This window comes from Grus americana, chromosome 10 (assembly GCF_028858705.1).
Source record: "Grus americana isolate bGruAme1 chromosome 10, bGruAme1.mat, whole genome shotgun sequence".
Classification (NCBI taxonomy): domain Eukaryota; kingdom Metazoa; phylum Chordata; class Aves; order Gruiformes; family Gruidae; genus Grus; species Grus americana.
The window spans coordinates 8142762-8162961 of record NC_072861.1 but is presented as its reverse complement, the minus strand read 5'-3'; the positions used below and the strand labels follow the sequence as shown (position 1 = coordinate 8162961).

Below are 20200 nucleotides of genomic sequence, written 5' to 3'. Positions count from 1 at the left end.
AAGAGTCCCTTCACCCAGGTCTCAGCATCTTTGCTAGCCTTCATTAAATTTTTAAATAACAACCAATTAAGTTCCAGTAAAACGTCCCCATTTGTGCAGGATTTCTGTCTAACACACGTCAACCTTCATCATCTTAATTATTCCCCACAAGATAGTAAAGTTTTTTATGAATCATCCTCCTTATGTTACACTACTGCAAAAAATAAAATTGAAGATCTATGTTTGGAATACATTTTTGAAACTCCTTAGCATTATTTGACCTACTCTGAGAAATCCTTTTCAGAAAGGATTTTAGAAGGATTATGTAACCTTTGTTTTCCCAATAATAAACTATGAATTGTATTTCAGAGGCTCTCTTCTGCTGCAGTTCCAAGACTGGGGGCAGATTTTCAAAGGACATGATACTGCTTAGAGCAGCCTTGATTTCTTATTTAAAAAAAGGGGAGGGGAGGAGGGGCGGCCTAGTCAAATATCCTTATGTATTGCCAAAACACTTTCTGATATCTGGATTTAAATTATTTTCCTTTAGAGTGCATCTATGCATACAGTAGGTGCTGAATCACAAGTCAAACCAACCCTGTATTTAGTCTATCAGATCCATGGTATCCTTTCGAGGTAACAAAGGTCCTGAAAGATGGTCTCAGAATTTTTGGACACTTAAGCTGGATCATGATTGCTTCTACATATACACTGTTACTTTCTTTATATGTAGTTGGTAACACTGCTGGCACTTTGAAATTACAAATGCTGTCTGAAGTAAGTAATATTAGGGAACAGACTTCACTACTCTGGCTCATACAGAAAATACCACTTGCCTTGAGAGCTGTAAGGATTCCACCAATATGCCTTACTGGCCTCGACCAGCCTCACCTGGGGCCTCCACCCACAGCCCTGCCCATTGCTCAGGGGTGCCATTTAACCTCAGTCCTGGTCCATCAGTCCCTGCATGAGCTGTACCAGAGATGTGCTTGTCCCCAGCCACAGCCTGGGCACGGGCCTCACTGATCCCTCGCCCTTGGGCTCACTTGCCAGACCCACCTCGACCCTCCCTCATTACCGTGGACCTGCCCCAGGATCACCGGGCTGTGTCCGACCCTGGGTACCGGTTACTGTCACTGGACCTGAGCTGTGGACTGATTTCCCAGCTCGACCTTGGACCTGCCTCATCACCATGATCTTGCCCGATAATCTGGACTCTGATTTGCCACTGCCTGACACCTCTGAGCCTGCCCTGCTGATCTAACTGGGATACTGTGGGCCCTAGCTGGCAAGGCTCCTCCCTGCCATGCAGACTTTTATATGCTGATTTTCATTAAAGCACCTTAATTGTGGGAAAGAGAGAAGCTCTAGAGAAGAAACCAGAAATCTCTGCAGGTCTTGGCCACCCTTTTGTCAATGTCTCCTTCAAAACTCTCCTGGCTGTATGTTTCACTGCAAATCATGAAGTGAGTTACATATTTATACATAAAGAATGCAAACCTTCTATTTCCATATGATTCCCACATGAAATCAATGAAAAGGGTATTTTATATTGTTTTAATTTTATACTGAAAACAAATAAACAGTGATAATCAAAATAACTAAATGCCTACACAAGCTCCACGGTGGTCTCTTTTCTTTGTCTTTTTCAGGATCCAGGAGATTTTACTCGAGCTATCCAGATTTAAATAAAAGACAGCGAAAGAAGAATGTGAGCTACATTATTCATTGGTGGTTCAACATCTGACTGGTCAACAAACCCACTTGTACCTGTTAGGTACAAGTGAGTTTATTTCTACAAAGCATGCTACAGTTCTCTAATGGAAGCACTGCTGTTACTCCTTCAATGAAGAGTGAAATCCAGAGCATGTGTTTGATCTGTTCTGATTTTGTTCCCTGATGTGCAGCATTTTTTCTTTCTTCCCAAGATTTATTTTGGCCTCAGAATCTCATTAACATCTAAGAATTGTTTGTATTTTGGCTTCTTTTCTAAGTATGCTCTAAACATAAAATGAGAAATAAATGAACAGAGAAGATGGCAACGAGGAATAAACAAAAATGCAGGAGGGGAATGCTCCAGTTAGCTGGAAGGAAACAGTGGTGAGTCTCCCGTTGCTGTAAATCAGGAGAATGCAGTTTCCCGTTTCTGACCCATAGGAGAAGTAAACTTCCCAGCAATTAGAGCTGTCAAAGAATCAGTCATGTGAAATGTTTGCAAGAATCTCATCTGCTCCCATCAATCCAATTTTGTCACTAAGTTCAGTAAGGTTCACCAGCTTTACTCTACTGATGAATGGATGCAGTTTGGTGGAACTCTGCCATTTTAATGCAGTATGACATCTTAAGAGAATTATGAGACAGGAAGCTGTCTTTCTATAAATGTACATGAAAGTATCACAAAGGTTTGTCCAGACTCTCTATAATCAAAAGGGGTTAAAGATCATGTCAAAGACAAAGCCATGAAACTTAAGTTAGTTATGTTATTTATAGTCAAGATAGAGCGTAAGTGTAAAGACAGGGACATACAAAGTAAGATGAGTCTCACTTTGCTGCTAGAGACTTTTAACCCGTAATCTTTCCCATTGAACTGAGTAAAAATTTTTGTTTCTCTCAAGATTGAGCCTGGGGGATATCAGAATACGGTGTTCAGATCTACTTCAAAGACAAATAACAGACCATATACTTTTCAGAACATAAGGGTTTGTTTCTAAAGATGAATTGCTTTCCTTCCTTCCTTCACATGTTCCACCAGTGGTACATGGTAGCCATACAACTCATAAGCTTTGCAGGTGATGCCTGTTTATCAAAATAACTCAAATCAAGAACTTGTTTTAGGAGCATGGAGTTTTTTTAATTGCTTACGATTAATTAGATGTATAAAGAATCAGCCTGTGCATAACCTGAATCCAAGAAGGGGGGGGAAACAGGTGGGCCATAAAATACATAAATATACGTTGTGGGTAAACAAGACAGGAGAACATGGCGAGAAGGCAGCCAAGTTGTTATTTACAGAGCAAAGCTACACACAGCCCACCCTGGGAAGGAAACACAACTGCTCCACACAACTCTGTATGTACTCTGCAGGTTTTTAAGTGCACATATGTTGTATTGCTGAAGTTACATTGAGGGAAATTTAATGATATAATTTTCCACCTCAGAACCTCAGGCACTGGTAATGAAAACGAAGGCAACTAGCATGATTTTGCATCCATTAAAACACTGCAAGGTTTCAGTAAAATAAGAAAACCCCAAATCTTTCCACCAATTCTCAATTAGATCCTGTCTTTTTCTTAAAACTCAGATGTGACTACTCATCTCTTTCTCTCCTTGTGTTAAAGAATACCCTTGTCAAATTCTGCATAAATACATATCACAGTTATCAAATCTTGAAAATTAACATCTGTTGGCAGCAAAGACAATTGTAATTTTTATGTTGCTTTGCTTTTTCTTGATGTTTTGCTAATTAACCAAGCCTATATTGATATGCCCCATGTATCACACAAATCTGGACATGGAAGTTTGATATATCCCTTGCTGAAAGAGAAAGTATGTGCCTAACCAATCTCTGACAGGCCTCTGGAAATCTCTATTTGCTGCATGTGCAACAGTACACATTAACTGTTTGCAAAATGGGTTCAGAAAAGTACAGGCAGGCCTTCTCTTACGGCTGTAAACAAGTTTGAACTCAACCATTTCAAAGTTCCAACGTTCTCAAAAGTTATGATAAGTTCTTTTACCTCTTACTTCTAGCCACAGCTGAAATGTCAAAATACAATGGGAAAGACTGTTCTGTGGTATTTCCAGCTGGGACTTGAAGTAGGCATGTAATAAATCTCACAAAGAAAGTCTGTTCTTGTAAGATTTCCACCACAGTTTTGTGGACTCAAGAGGTTTGAACAAGCTTTCCTTAAGCATTTGAACTTCTGGCTGCTTATCTGAACCATTTGGGGCCGCCCATCGCTGATCTACGCTTATTGCTGAAGTGTGGCTTGGCTTAAAGTACTTTTTAAAGAATTGTTTGGGAAAATCACACATGCAAAGTCCATACACCTGGGAATGCCCATTTCCATTCCATGACAGATTTCTCCTCGTCTTTCAATAGAAACACACTCCTCTACAAAGAAAGAGGGACTTCTGATCCTAAAAACCAGCCCTTGAAAGGCACAATAAGAAATGTAATCGACAAAGGCCCAACTTTGCAAAGCTGTTGACTACTCCTATATTCCACTGACTTCCACTAGAATCACTGCCACTAATTGTCTCTGAACAACTGAGTTATAAGGTATGTGAGAACCTTAGAAGGTTCTGCACATTCTAGCCTGAATCTGCTTTTTTCCTGAAATAAGCTATTCCTTTCATTCTCTTTGTGAATCAAACTCCAAACCCACTGCTGGCAGAAGTGATGGTGAATAATGCCAACTACAGTAGCAAGCATTTGGAAGAAATTAATTTGTACACTTATATAAGCTGAGAAGGTAACAAAATCCATTCTTTACTCTCTGACCCTAAAATGTTTGTGGTAAGAAAAAACTCCAACATTTTCCACATTACCTGCTTCACTGTTATGTCTCATTTGCTACATATAAATAAGCATAATAACATTCTACAGTCATAACCTTCAGCTACAAAAACTACTTTTAGTTCCGCAGAGAACAAAATATCAATGTAGAACAATGAAGAAAACATTGATGCTAGAGTCTTCACCAGAATGTATGTGCTTTATGTGGTGGAACTGCACTAGCTGACAGTAGCTGGGCCAGCTTTTTCAAGAAAGATGTCTTTGAGGGTAGAATGTATTTTTCTCTCTTACTTGTAAAATATCACTTTAATAGCACTGTACAAAGAACAGCTCTACAAGCTAAAAAAACCCATAAAAGGCGCTGCCATCTCCCCTGCAGCAAAAACTTTGCCATTTGCACTAGCATCTATACTTTACCTGGTAACTTTCTGTCCATGCTATGCAAGACCGTACACTGAGTAAACAACAACCAGGGGAAAAAAAAGTTTAAATGACAACCACAAAGATTATTGCTTGGTGGGTTTTTTTTTCCTTTATAAGATCTATTTGAGTTGTCTGGTAGCTGAAACTTTTGCAGGCCTTTAATTATTGCAAGAATCTGATCAGCCTTTTTGAAATTATGTGACATACCAGGTACCTTCCTGCTTGTGGAGTTCCTCCTCCTCAGCATCTAAAACATGTGGAAAATCTTCTGAGTGTCCAAACTAAGGCATAACCTGTGAGCCAGACATTCCTGGCTTTCAGAGATACTACCACAAAATGATCTAAATAATGAATCCATGAAGTTATGAATGTAATCTTACAGCTTCAATGATAAATTAGATTATTTGCCTGCCAAAACAACCAGTCAAAGGGAGATGCAAACAGGTTTTTATAGACTGAAGGCTCAACTTGTCTACAGATGAAACTGATATGCAAGCATCCACAAGAGGGACCAAAATACCAGGCTTTTCTTAGCCTATGTTTGTAAGCCTTTTAATGAAAGCATATAAATATCACTACTGAACAACAACTCTGAGCCCAATCATGAAAACAAGGTAAATCTCCACTGTTTTTATTGCTTTCATGCAGAGAATCTGATTCATTGGAATAAAAAAACCACATCCATGATCACAAAGTACAAAAGCCTGAGTCAACCCTGCCTGAGTTTATGAAGTTGTTCTCTTTTCACAGCTATAGGATAATTGTTTTATGGCTTGAACTTAAACCCAGAGAGGCCTCAAACCTTCATCACTTAAAAAAAAAACAGTAGGGAAACTTTTAGACTCTGAATCTTGAGAATCAGGGCTAAACAAGGCAGAATAATAAATCTCAGCACACTCATTATTTTGGGAAGTTCAGACACAGAGCCAGTTCTAAATCCAGATGTTTAGCCACATACCCACACACTTGCCCCTTCTATGCATTCTTGTATCTAACACAAACTGAAGATGCCCTTGGGATCATTATTTTTTTGTTTGCTCTTGCCTGTTTAACAGATCAAGGACAAACATGGAAAATAAGATCACTCCTTTTATGGCTGTACAGATGTGTATTTTTAATTCTGATGCACTTAAGTTGTTTTAGAAGATTTGGCAGCACAAAGATAATGAGAAGCCTTACCCTGTCACTCCACTCTGTAAGGAACCAGCTCTTAGCACAGGGACCCATGTCGCAGTTCTCAATATCATTTGGCCGCAGCTTCATGTTACATTCCTCATCATCAACAATGTCTCCAAGGTTGCTGACACATTTCACATCTCGGGTCCTCTGCCCCACTCCACAAGGCACTGAACACTGTAACAAAAGGGAGGTTGCATCAGGACTCTATGCAAGAACTGCAGCGGTTTAGCAGGGAGCTGGGAATGTACAGCTCAGCTCATTCATTCCTGCTAAGACATCCACAAAAGCTAAAGAACTATTCTAGATTGCTAGGAATAGGGAATAAAAACGCATTAGTAGTTTTAAATCATAGTATACTGTAGAATACAACAGATTGAGAATATGCAGATACATTTGGAAAACATAAAATTAAACCCTATTTTCAACAGGCCATGCTGCACCGTATCAAAATGAACTGCTGGTGTTTGAATAGCAAGCTGACATATTTGGCATAATTTTGATGTTTATCTATAAGCAGATATGAAGGAGGAGAAATGCAAAGAAACACAACTTCTGAATCCTTCTTACAAGTAAATGCCACCTTCTCCTGCTCTCTTTAACCTCAGAAAATGCTGACAGCTATTGATATCTCTGCCTGATGATGTGAAGCATCCAGATCATGAAGCAAGATGGGAACATAATTTTCTGCTGTTTAAGTATGAAATGTTTTGATGAGTCCTGTAAACACTCTAGAATTAAAGGTGAAACTCTGGGAATTTGAAGATTAAAGACCGCACTACCTGCATACAAGGGTACCTAGCAGAGCTTCCAAAGGCAGCCTCATAGTTTTTTCCTTGCTTGCAAATGCTTAATCACGTCTACTATATTTACATGTCAAAGTTATTTATCATGTAAAATATATTCCCTACAGCAAGATACCTCACAGACTTCTTCTTCAGACTGCAGCTATTTCTTCAACTCTTCACCCTAGAACACTGGCCAAACCCAGACTAGATGTGTGAGGTCATTAAATAGCAAAATACCAATAAAAACAAATACCTCATTCCTTATGTCATAAAGGGGGCAATTTGTCCAGAGTTACTCTTGTGCTGACTCCAAACTTAAAATTACCACAATGCCATTTTTTCTAACCAGATTTACATCAATGGTTTTGACATTTGTATGTCAGGAAAAAAAAAAAGGTAAGCACATTAAAATCTTAGATGGGCTTACTTTTCAGATCACAAATGTTTCCAAAGTGAAAACCTAACTGTACTTCAGTAAGCACCAACACAAATAAATGTTCTACTGAAACCAGTTTGCAAACTCAATTGCTCCTTTCTTTATGATGGATCTTCCTCATGCCGAGAACTTTAATTTTACTGCCAAGAGGAAATCACAGAATTTTATTGGAATTATGCTTATATTCAACCAGCTACAATTTCTCAAGCATTTGTTTAGCTTGATTCACCATATGCAGTAAACTTCTAAAGGCTCTGTACACTGAAATACTTCTCAAAATGCAACACCACACAAAACCAGCTCCCCTTTCTCATCACAGATGCAATACAATAATCAAAACTTTACCTTTAATATCAATTTTAACTCCAAATGGATTTTAATTCATCATGAATAATGAATTAACCAACCAATATATCTTTACATTCATCTGTTTAGGTATTTCTAATGTTTTTGTCAGGAATATATCAACATATCACAGATACTTCATGACTAGAAAGTTAACAGCCACCATCAGCCTCAGAAATGCAGCAAGTGAGGGAGTTAACTCACATAGGCTTTACCATGAGGGAAGACCCACTATAAAGCCACACGACGTCTGCTGCATGACTCTTCAGCCCACCGTGACTGTGTGGATGGAAAGCTGTGCTGCTACTGCCATCGCAGGTAGCCCTTGCACACCACAGTGCATGCTGCGACATCCACTCCAGCACAGGCTGGGGGAATTAGGAGCAAGGAACCACTTCAGTTGAAAGGAAAAAGAAGGTTTAGATTCAGGGTTTAAGCTGGATTTTTTCCACGATCTATCCACCCACATAATTCAGCAACTGTAAAATTTTTTTGCTTTGTTTCATGGCTAACTGAAGGAGATTTGTTTATCACTACACCTAATACACCAGGATCTTTTCTCTTTCACACAATGGCCGTGAAAGTATCTAGGATGGTTTGTCAGGTTGGTCAAACCTTTTGTAAACAACACAGAAATTAAAGCTCAAAAAAGTACCATCCAGATTTATCTGAAAGTCTTGAAATTGCCTCAAACCAACTACCATAAAAGCAACTACTGACTCTATCCTTAATACATATGGAAGGTTAAATAACTCTTGGAACTAAGCTCTACATGCTATGAGGAAGAGCAGTAAGTTTGCCACCACAGGCAAACCTATCAGGACTCTCCCAACTCTACTTCATGTAGCATTCAAAGAAAAAAAGCATTGCTCAGAAAGCCTGTGTACTTCTGTAGGCACACATGTGTGTGTTTTGTACTATTCGATCACTCTTTCTTTCTGGTTACAAACAGTAAACCAGAAAAAAAAAAAACATAATCAAGCAGAGTTTTCCTGAACTAAGATTCACATATTTCCAAGGCTTTTCACATTCCACTTCCCTTATTTTAAACAAAAACAAATTTCATGTTTGATTCGTGATACCTGGAAGAAAATTCTTATTCTTTTCTAAGGTTTCTTATTCTTATTCTTTTCTAAGGTTTTATGCCCCAAATTAATCAATCATACTTACTGAAGTCCACTCTGTCCTAATCTGCCATTCACTGCAGATCTTCAGCTGGCAAGTGCTGGTTGTCTCTGGTTTCTCCAGGTGATGACAGCGGTATTGCTGAACTGTCAAGGTACGATTGGCATACATTTGCCGGCATAAGATTTGTCGATGCTGCATACCAAGGCCGCATGTTTTGCTGCACTCAGACCACTCCCCTATATCCCAGCTAAAGAGAGAAACAAAAAAAAAAAAGAGTACATATTTTTTCAGTGAAGATTTCCCTAATACTAATCTTAACAGAACGTGTATGACATGATTGTGATGCTGGTATAGAATCTTATAAAATAACACTTAAGCCACTGCATGCATAACTTAATCTTTTATGAAAACAATGTCATATACTTGTAACCAATCTACCTGTAGTGGTTGATAATAATAAGCATGCATACAGATTGCACAATTCATGGTTTCAAGACATATTACAAACAATAAACCACTAATAGCCGGTTGTTTTTTTAAAGAATCTATCTATAATATATATTATTGTTCTAATGACACTTCCCTAAAATTTAAGATGCGTAGCATAAAATTTTTCTGCAGCAAAGGCTGTAAAAAAGGACAATACCACAAAAATCATGTAACATATCCGCATGTAGTGTGCATGCCTGAACAATCAGACAAATTTTGAAAAGTTACTACACTCGTTGTTTTTGTCTTCTCTGAACGCTACTGCTCCCTGTGAAGGAGAAGGCGGCCATGAACAAGTAAGGAAAAAATATCCACTACCCTTTATGACACAAATGCATACTACTTAGAAGTTCAACCTAGTTTCCCACTTAGAATAGTGTCTTTCATACGCAAAACCTCAATGACATTGGCTTATTTCACTTGACTTAAATAATATCTTACAAAGCTGGACACGGGAAGAGGTTGCAGGCCTCCTCTTCTGGAATTGGTTTGGTGCTGCTGTCACAGTAACTCTCAGATACCTCCTCGTGAGTGATTCTGTTGACGCAGTGGAAAACTGGGTACTGTGATCCTGAAACGAAGAAGCAAATTAGGTGATGCATTGCAAAAGACTCTGCATAACAGTAGCATCCAACACTGATGCAGAAAGAAAAAGCGTAACAACAGGAAACAGACTAAGATTTTATCCAAAATTTCCAAAGGTGAGAGCTGAATACTATACTGTTTACACTGTAGTATTAAGGGAAGTCCTTAGTATACAGAAAGTACAGCACGGCATCATAGGAAAGGCTGAGAAAACATGCTCTTTGGTCTGCATGAGATCTTTATAGTTCAGAGAGTACAAACATGAAGTGTTCAGGTGTATTGGGTTTGTGTGGCAAGGCTTTGGTGCTCAAGCTGCTGGCTGGGCAAAACCACAACATCAGGCAATTTAAAAAAATGCAGCCACGTGGCCACAACACAGACTTGAGAGGAGGAAATATTTAGCAGTCAGTCTGCTGTGCTTCTGGAAAGAAACTGAGCTTCCTTACTTTAGAGTTATGTGGTAAGTAAACACATGAGAATATTATCCACTTTACCTGTTTTTTTAAAGATTCATAAGATAAAGCTTACAGGTTAAACATTAGTGTAAGACTACAAACTCACTAAAAATTACTACTCTCCATATTTAATGCTTTACATAATTTTCATGCTAGAGCAGAAAGACAGAACTACACTTCTTTCTATTACTATTGCAAATGGACTACCAAAATGATGACAAAGAGCAAGGTGCTAACAAGCCTTGTATTTGGCAAGTGACAGGTTGGAGTACATTAACAGGTTTCCTGACACAGGTGATGGAGGAGCCAACTAGGAAAGGCGCTCTGCTAGACCTGATACATAAAAACAAGGAAGAAAAAGTCAGGGATGTGAAAATCTGGGGCGGTGTTGGCTGCAGTGACCATGAAATGGTAGAGTTCAGGATTCTAAGAGGAGGGAGCAGGGCAAAAAGCAAGAACACAATGGTGAATTTCAGAAGAGCAGACCCAAACCTCTTCAGAGAACTGCTTGGAAGAATTCCATGAGATAAAGCCAAGAGAGAAGAGGCGTCCAGGAGAGTTGGTTGATATTCAAAGACCACCTCCTCCAAGCTCAAGAGAGGTCTGATTTGACAAGTAGGAAATCAAGCAAAGGTGGCAGGAGTTCTGCATGGATAAGCAAGGACCTCCTAACTAAACTTAAGCATAAAAAGGAAGTATCAGAGTTGTAAGCAGAAGCAGGTGATCCTGGAGGAGTACAGAGATGCTGTCTGATTGTGCAGGGATGGGGTTAGAAAAGGCAAGGCCCACCTGGAGTTAAATCTGGCAAAGGATGTGAAAGGCAACTCTACAAGTACATAAACAGCAAAAGGAAAACTGGGGAAAAATTTCTTTTTAGTTCTTTAGTAGTACAAAAGTCTGCTGATTGTGTCTCTGCCATGTTTATACCACGTAAAGTGGCAGCAACCCCTCCTCTCTCTGTGGTACAGTAATGGCACAGGACACCTCTGTGGTAACAGGAGCAATTTGGTTACAAGAGAAACAGGGCTCAGCCAAAGAGAAGTGGTCAAGGTACAACCCACAACTGCCAGTTCAGCCACTTGAAGCTAGACCCACTACATGGGTGATTTTAGTTGTTTTAGGCTATCCCACAACAAGTAATTCTAAATTACTCATTATTTGTTGGCATTGAAGCCTTATTAGTGCAGATATTCAGAATTACAGACAAAGAAACCATGAACAGGAAAATTAACTCTGAACTGAGAGAGAAACATTTTGCTCAGGTTAGATGTAACTTTCTTCCACAGAATGAACTAAGCACAAGTGGAATGCTACTCAACCACACAAGCAGATACACAGTTTACACTTCTTCCCACAAACTTTTCCTGGAATGCTTTCCTTCTCAGATTTCTTGTCTGTCATTTTGCCTTTGAAATGCATGGATAATGTGTGATCGTTCTGAATAAGGCTCTATTTTTAAAGTGAAACTATACTGACCTTGATATTAACAATATACTTCAGAATTTAGGAAAATACAGTGTACAACCTGAAGGCAGAGTCGTAAATGCCTAATTCTCAGTGTTTGCAATCAGAAATAGAATGAGATAAAAAACAAAATTCAGGTGTTTTAAGCAAGCACATTTTCAACAGAATTCATTGCTCACATTCACGCTGCTCTTGTCTGAAACCCCTACGTTTATCTAGCAAAGCTACCACTCTATCTCAGGAATGTACCCTATACAACAGTGGCTCTAGAACAAGCATCAGAAAGATTACAGAGAAGTGGTTTTTTTCCGTGTTACTGGCGAGACAGGAAGAAGCAGGGCACAAGTTATCAGTACAAAGGCTTCATCTTTCCACAAACTAGATCTCTCTTTTCCTTAGATCAAAATATATGGCTGCACATTTACAAACCCCAAACTGTCATGCCTCTGAGTCAAAAGCAAAAAGAAGTCCCATCTTATCTAGAAGACCTAGGCAATTTGCACAGAAAACTCAGCTGCATCTTTGTTGGTATTTTTGTCCTCAAAGAGTGTAGAAAAGTTAAAGCTTACGTACCTCAAGTGTGGGTTTACCAAAGCCTGCACTGTCAGTGACACCGATTCATAAGTTATTGACACTACCAAGTCTTAGGCCACTGGACTGAAGATTAGTTTTCTCCAGCTTTCTATTTCTAAATATCCACTTGAATTTGCAGTCTTTGTCTAAGATCTGTGATTAATTAGCTCCACATTTTTTACCTCCTGGATCTCAAAATCTCTATAGATTTAATGGTAACTGCTAAATAATTTTTTCAATTGTATTACCATATTTTGAAATTAATAATTCAAACATCTCATCCTGACTTACTGAAATAAATTTCCTTTGTCATGCAACCAACAGGTAACTCATGCTTGTGATCAAGAAATAGAAAGAAAGGAGTTCCATACATTCAGCCATGTTTTCAAAAAATATTGCAGCAGAGATCTGTAGTAATTCCAAATTATGACTTTAAATAAAATAAGGGTGGCTGTAGTTGATGGTAACTGTTGGCTGGCACACTTCAATTTCAGGATAGAAAATTTAAAGTTACAACCCCCACTAAAGTTATACTTGTTCAAGAATTTAATTCTGCCAAAAGTAAGGCTTTGTATCTCACCAGCTAACTTACACTAATACTTCAGAAAAACCTAATTTGAATTTAACTTGATCAGAACACTCATGCATTCTCTAAATAATGAGAAGAGAGATACTAATTTTTGATAGTTCTCTCATTAAATTTCATGGAGTACATTTAAGCTGTATGGGAGGGTGAAAGATATAATTTGAATTCTGTTTCCCTACAATTTTGCTATCATCATTTTGACTCATATTTCTTTAGTACCACTGCCAATAGCTACCAGATCCCTGAGGAAATGGCAAGAACTATATTCAAATGTCCACAGGAAATACAAGCAAGACTTCTAGGATGTAAAGGAAGAATTCATTTACCCTGATGTGTGCAACCGCATCACAAATTACCTGATTTGGATACTAAAATTCACCACGTATATAATATGATAATCCAGACACTCAGCAAGTGATTCTCACTGATTTCTGCTAAGCAATAATCAGGTACAATTAAAGATTCTGCCCATATGACTTGTATTAAAGACACATCGTGTATTTAAATGCCAATAAAAATAATTGTGGTTTACATTCCCTCCTTTTCTCCACAAAAAGGATGACTTCAAAAAGTCTTCTGACTTTTATAGGCTTTATTTTAGCTCTAACACTTCTGTAGTAATTGCTCCAAGGAAAAAAATTTCTCAATATACTGGGAAGCAATTTTGACTGGTATTAATATTGCTGGATTTTTTTAGCTCTATCTGTAGCTATAGCATGGACACTCATCTGATCTTGGATCAAACTCACAAAGTGTCCTCTTAAACTAATCAGGAAGCAAATGTTCTCAATGTATATGAACGGGTGACAGTCAGCTGAGTTCCCTCATTGGTATGTCTTTATTTCAGGTATGGTGATAGGTGGCTATGTATAGTACAAAAGATTTCACTTTTATTATCACAAAAACTTATTCTTCCAAATAATTGCCTGTGCTATGCATTATTGAATCTGAGGTTACTGTGAATGTCTTAGGGCAAAGATTGATCTAGCAAGCTCAAAGTAGTATATCCATCACATCCCAAAAGCTCACTAATTACCAGTCCCTTTCTGTCCCTCTCCCTTCCCACTTCTCCCCTATGAAAACTTCAGTTTTCTGAAGTCACGTTATTGCTGTTCCAGCAACATCCAAAGAGGCAAAGATATGGCTAATGGAATCCCTGTGAAACCTTTCTGTAAAGATCAGAAAACCACTGACAAAGCCACAAAAAGCACCACAGGTGTTATCTGACAAAGCTGGAGAGGCCAAATGGAAGGACAGAATGCCAAAGAATGTTAAGGAAAGCAGCTGTGTATCAAGAGTGTGAGAAAGAGCACCTTGCCATAAAATCCTGAAATATCTCCTTTCAGAGGTAAATGCCATATATTCCCTTTTAATTTACATACTTTGTATTTCATATTTTAAATTTTGTTGTTTCTACTGATTTAAATATAAGCACACATAATAGTACTGACATGTTTTTTGCTTGTAAGATAAAACACCAGGTCCAGCAATGCTTTGTGCATACAAGACCTGCTGAATAGTCACACTGCTTCTTCTCTCCATGCTTCTCCTCTCCCACGCTGGAATCTTCCCGTGTCATCTATTTTCTGTGCATGGTGTATGAAGCACTTACCTTTCCCACATGTAGTAGTGCACTCGGTTTTTCCAATCTGTTTCCAGTTGTGTTCTCGGTTTTGTCTTGGTGGTTGCACAGCAGACACCTGGTTTTCTGGCTGATGAGAAGGAAATCTTCCCGGCTGAATAACTGGAAAAGTTCCAGCTGACTGTCCAGTGAGAGTGTCTGTCTCCCTATGCAAATCCTCATCCTCATGATTTGTACTTTCTGGCATTCCTAATTGACCATTCAAGGGCTCCCCTGATGATGAACAATGACGAAAAAGTAAAATAATGAGCCTCACTTGCAAATATCAGTCTATGTTTTCATCCACTAATAATCACAACTGGAGCATCATTAAACTTGAAAGCAGCTTTAATCTGCTATGCAGAGACCTCCTAATACTGTCCTGCAAAGATTGTATTGTTTTAAACTAAGATAATGAAGTCTCAGCCAGCAAATACATTAAAAGATGAAGAATCTCCAAACACACTGTAGAGTTAACGCACCCAGTGTCAAAATTTCCCAAAGCTTTTTTTTCGTACCATGCCCTGTATGTATTCTGTGCCTCCCCGTGTCACAGCACAGCTGCTCCTTGTTACAAATAGACTGCAAACACACTTAGAAATCTCTCAAGGCAAGTCACAAACATTAAAAGTATGACCAAACTCACTTGCAAATTTTCAGCTATCCTTCAGAACTTCCTACCAGTACACACTGCACATTATCCACAGCTCAGTCAGGAGCACAAGCTCTCTAGATTCTAGCTCGGGAGGGCAACAGTTTTGTGCTTGAACCTCTCCAGTTGGGAGAGGAAAGAGAAAATGCAAAGGGTTGTTTTAAATTATCTCAAACTCTGAAGAGAAAAATCACGTTCTATTTCATTTCTGAGACATGGTTACAACACTCCAGCTCATGCAAAGGCATGGTTAACATTTAAACAACAAAATCATTACTGAAAGTAGAAATATGTGACCAGATTCCCTGCTACAGTATAAATAATCCCTGCCAGTATTAATTCACTGAAGTTACCAAATCTATCGAGACTTCTCTTTCAACATGTAGGGTGAAATTCTGAGCCTCTCCCACATCAATGGCACCATTCACACTGAATTTAATGGTATGAATTTCTCCATTAGCTTACTGGGTAACAAAATGTGTTTAATAACAGGAAATAGTGGCATTTTACCTGGCCTCCTGTGAGTAAGCAACTGAGGACTAATGACATTGTCTCCTGGAATGATATACTCATAATGTATACCAGGGTTAGGCTGCTGATGTATCATCTAGAAAGAAAAACAGCCATTCAATCACTTCTTCCACTTGTTATATTACTAATGCTTAAATACATACTTGAACTGATCAACTACATAACATTATTTATCATTGGTCAGGATAGAAACAAGGGTTAATGATTGTCTCCAAAAAATGCAAAACCAGATACTTGTTTCTGGAAAAAATAAGAAACTACAGGTTGCAATGTCTGCAAACTGAGCTAGTTTGTGATGGCAGAGAAACCGTTTCTCTAAATCTCCTTTGAAAAATGCAAAATGACATGCTCAGGGCCAAGGTGCGGCTGTGGAGATTGGTAGAAGCATCAGATTACACTTTAACTTAATGTATTTTTTTAAAAAACAAAACAAAACCAAACAAACACCACAGCTTGTGCTAGCTCTTTGGTTCCAACAAACCATGGGCCGAGAAGAAAAAAGTCATGCTGTGCCAACGGCTTTGTGACCCAGCAGATCACAATTACACTTCAAGTAAATTCATCACACCAATTAACACCAACTAGGGATTGAGAACTTTGTTTTCCCTTGTGTCAAAATCACTTTTTCCTTGCCAAATATAATAGCTGTTCCTCTAAACTCTGTCCCTCAAAGATCATTCTCTTTTCTGAACCACCTAATAATGCATTGCCTGTAATATTTTTTGTAAGGGTTGGTCCTTCTCATGTTACTTTGTTATCCAAAAAATACACCCTTCTTTGTGTTTGATCCGGAGACAACTGAGCACTGTGAAGCCTACTTGAGTGAGAGAGTAACCCCCACCTTCCAGAACCAGGACCCTGTTCTTAGGATGGTTCCATGAACAGCTTTCCAATGGTTCTCATGGTTTTTCCATCACATTTCTCAAAACAACTGACAGGCACATGTTATAAAGAGCTTAACTGATGAAGTCCCCATGAATATATTGTCACAGATTTCCTACAGGAAAATACCTGGAATTCTACAATAGTTTTGCTTTGAGTTAATGGACCTAAGTCTTTGTAGCAATGTATACTTCGCACTTGGACAAAACTTGCATCTTTTTTTATCTATCTTGCTAATTATAAACTGCTGTAACTCAGCTCTTTCTTCTACATTTTTATAGTAGAAGAAAGACAGCATGATCTCAGGAAAAAGGAACAGAAAGCCATTTGGAGTTCCCATCTGAAAATCTCTTCATTTTTCTACACAGACCATAAAGATTGTGAGAATGGATGAAAAGAAAACTACATGATTCAGGAACTGCAAGACGAAATCTGAAAAAAGACATCTGTATCTGCACGGCTACAAATTTCAAACCCGTAAGAGAGTCTGTGTTATACTGATGATTGATTTTCTTTCATCCAGCACTATCCATTTTTATCTTCCCACACTATATTGAAAAACACACTATCAGCTGAAAAGGAACTGTAAGTATTCCTCATATCTACAAGAAACATCTCAGATAAGAGTCCAGTATGTGGCAATCCAGAGTAGCAGCCACAGAGCAAAAGTGATAAAGCTATGCCCATCATGACAGCTTACTTATATTCATTGCAAAAGCAAAAAAAAAAAAGAAAAGAAAAGAAAAGAGACTAAGCCTAAACCAAAACAATAAAACATTATACATTTAAGCTTAAGGGTTTTTTAAGGTGTTACTTTAGAAATACCTGTTTAATCCACTTCCTGATTCTTTTCTCTCTGGGTCATTACATATGTGGCATCAATCGACTAACAATAATAACTTAACACCAAACCTCAGCTCACAGCATCCTGTAACTACACAATGACATGTATATTTTAAAAACATGGAGTCTGCATGGCAGAATCTAGGAGCCCAACTGTTTCACCTTCCAGGCTTTTGCCAGTCTTACATTGCAATCAATCAGAAATTATCCAAAAAGAAGTAATGTTTGCGTAATTATTAGATTGCTTTGTGAAGACACCATATAGCAGATAGGGAATAACTTTGTCAACATCTAACTTTTCCCAGCTGAGTAATCAGGGTAGTTACTATTAATTTTTCTGTGAAGCAACCCAGCACACTCACTTTTCCACCCCATATTGCACTTAAGGGCAAAAAAGCCGTAGCTGGATGAAACCACCATATCACCAGTTCATCTCATTTTTTTAATGAATGGATTTTACCATGTCAAAGTGTGTAATCTCAGAACAAACCATTTACCTTTGAAGAAATTGCAATCAATCCCAGTTATATTGTTTTATCTCAATATGATGCAATAAAAACCTGCCCATCTGAAGTAAACAGCTTTTCCAATATGATTCCCCCCTCTTAGCCACAATTTGTTTTCTTCCTTTCTCAAATGGCTATCATCTACAGCCGCCTCGCACAGCTTCGTATTAAAACTGCCCTGCTTCAAATCCCACTTTAAACAGTTTTTTGGACTTATGATTCCTTTAAAGAAAACTGAGATGGTATCACTCTGTGAGAGACCTTGTCTGATGTAGGTATTTACTTCAGTTCACTGTAAAATCAAACTATGTCAAATTTGCTCAAGTAGGAAAGTATCTGGAGAAAATCCAGTACACAAAAGAAACCCCAGACATTTATATCCTTTATGTCTATTTTACTGAACAAGTAAAATTGGTGTTACCGTATTAGTAAAGTCTGACAGAAAAAGACTTCATTGATATTTAAATTTCCTATGATTTGGAACAACATGGGAGCAACAGTAAACTATCAAATACAACATTTCAAAATTAAAGGAACAAAACAGTAACAAAGCATTGGTACTGAATGCAATTTTAGTGTTCCATGTTAACCATGAACTGAACAATTTTCTTCCATAAGAAGATTTATCTAAATACAAGAAACTTACATAGACATCAAGGACTTCATTTGTTGGACCATCAGCTAAAAAGGACTCTCCCGCAGTGCTGGAGATTTCATTTGGGCGTTTATAAGTGAACATTGTCCCACCACCTTCGTATCTCCCAGGTCGATCAATTGCCCAGTTTCCATTGATGATAGACCGTCCTGATCGACTCCGCAATGCTGAAGAGGATGGGGACAGAAACACAAGATCAGAGGAAATCACCTTCACATACTGGTGCTTCTCGCAGCAGCCACCCCCGTAGCCCCCCCCTGCTACCAAAACGTTGCCACACAAACCCTATACACAAACCCCCAAAGGTGCATGGCACTGTTACGTGTTCTCCGATGCCAGGGGACAAAGCTGCGGGGCTGTTGAAAAGAACAGCTATATTAGTAGTTGTGCAAAAAACCCCCAAGCTTAGAAAACTTTGTCCAAACACTTGGCATGTTTATGCTGCAAGAAGAGAAAGAAAAATCAAAGATAGCTTGGAAACCTTTTTCAAGTTTCTCACAGGTTGTCATGTGACTGTCAGCCAGCCAGCAGCACACACTGAACACACATGGATGCCGAGGAAGTGGTTTTCCTCCACTTCCTTCCTACTGAATTGACTATTTTGTGATTTAGACAGAACAAAACACAGAGGCAGATACAGAAAATCAGTACGTTATACAATGCAGAAGCACCAAACAATTTAGGGACACACGAATATCCTGAGTTGCCAAATATTCCAGTTATTCTTCACAAAGCCATTTGGCTACTCCTTCCATTTCCTTTTCAGAACATGATTTTTTTGCCAGAACATCTGCAGAGCCCTCATCTGCAGCACTCTTTGGAATGATGAGCTGCCTGAAAATGCCAGTAGGATCTCTTGCGTAAGGAAAAGTAACTTTGCAAATCAGATACTAGCCAGGGAAGGATAAAATATGGATTCAATATCCAGTTGTGCAGTGCATTCCCTTTGTCATCACGGGCAAGTCACTGATGTCTAGGTGCCTCTGTTCCTTCTTGTTCCTACTTCCTTTATCTATGTGACTACAATTGTAAGTCCTTTAGGTCAGAAACTCCTGCCACATACACGTGCATAATTTTATGCAATATTACAGTTATGTATTTTAAAATATAGTAATACCTTGAGGCTGAAACCACATCAGACCTTGTTTAAATACACAGGAAAAACACGACCCTTTCTCTAAAGGGTCTACTCAACAATTTTCCATTTTATTACAAAATTTGCTTTTAAATACAGACTTTAAAACAGACAACAAAATCTACTAATATCCTTGGCTGTATATTGCTTGGCAATTTACTTATTAATGCAAATTCAATTTATGAGCTTTGAACTTATAAAAATTTAAGGTTGAGGACCCAGTTATTCCAGAGACTGTTCCTTCTTTGTCCTGTCACAACAGCTGCGACACTCACGTTAAAATGCTCTCAGCATTACACAACAACTATTTATGCTGCTGGGAAAAACTTAACAAGCCTACATGCGTGGCCTAAATGATGGGAAATTAAATTTATGCTATTAATTCCAAAGTAATACACATTGTAAAAGAAACTGAAATTGTTCTTACAT

General features: G+C 38.4%; 1 protein-coding gene across 3 annotated transcripts in view; it reads right to left on the bottom strand.

Annotated features, from left to right (window-relative positions):
- Positions 1-20200, bottom strand: part of THSD4 (thrombospondin type 1 domain containing 4) — a 354361-nt gene that overhangs the window by 17940 nt on the left and 316221 nt on the right. For all 3 annotated transcript variants that reach the window (XM_054836973.1, XM_054836972.1, XM_054836974.1), the window contains 6 exons: positions 18628-18803; positions 15730-15826; positions 14559-14801; positions 9725-9854; positions 8837-9041; positions 6101-6274 (listed from right to left, as the gene is read on the bottom strand). In XM_054836973.1, coding sequence (XP_054692948.1) covers positions 6101-6274; positions 8837-9041; positions 9725-9854; positions 14559-14801; positions 15730-15826; positions 18628-18803 — 1025 coding nt within the window. The remainder of the gene's footprint in view (positions 1-6100; positions 6275-8836; positions 9042-9724; positions 9855-14558; positions 14802-15729; positions 15827-18627; positions 18804-20200) is intronic.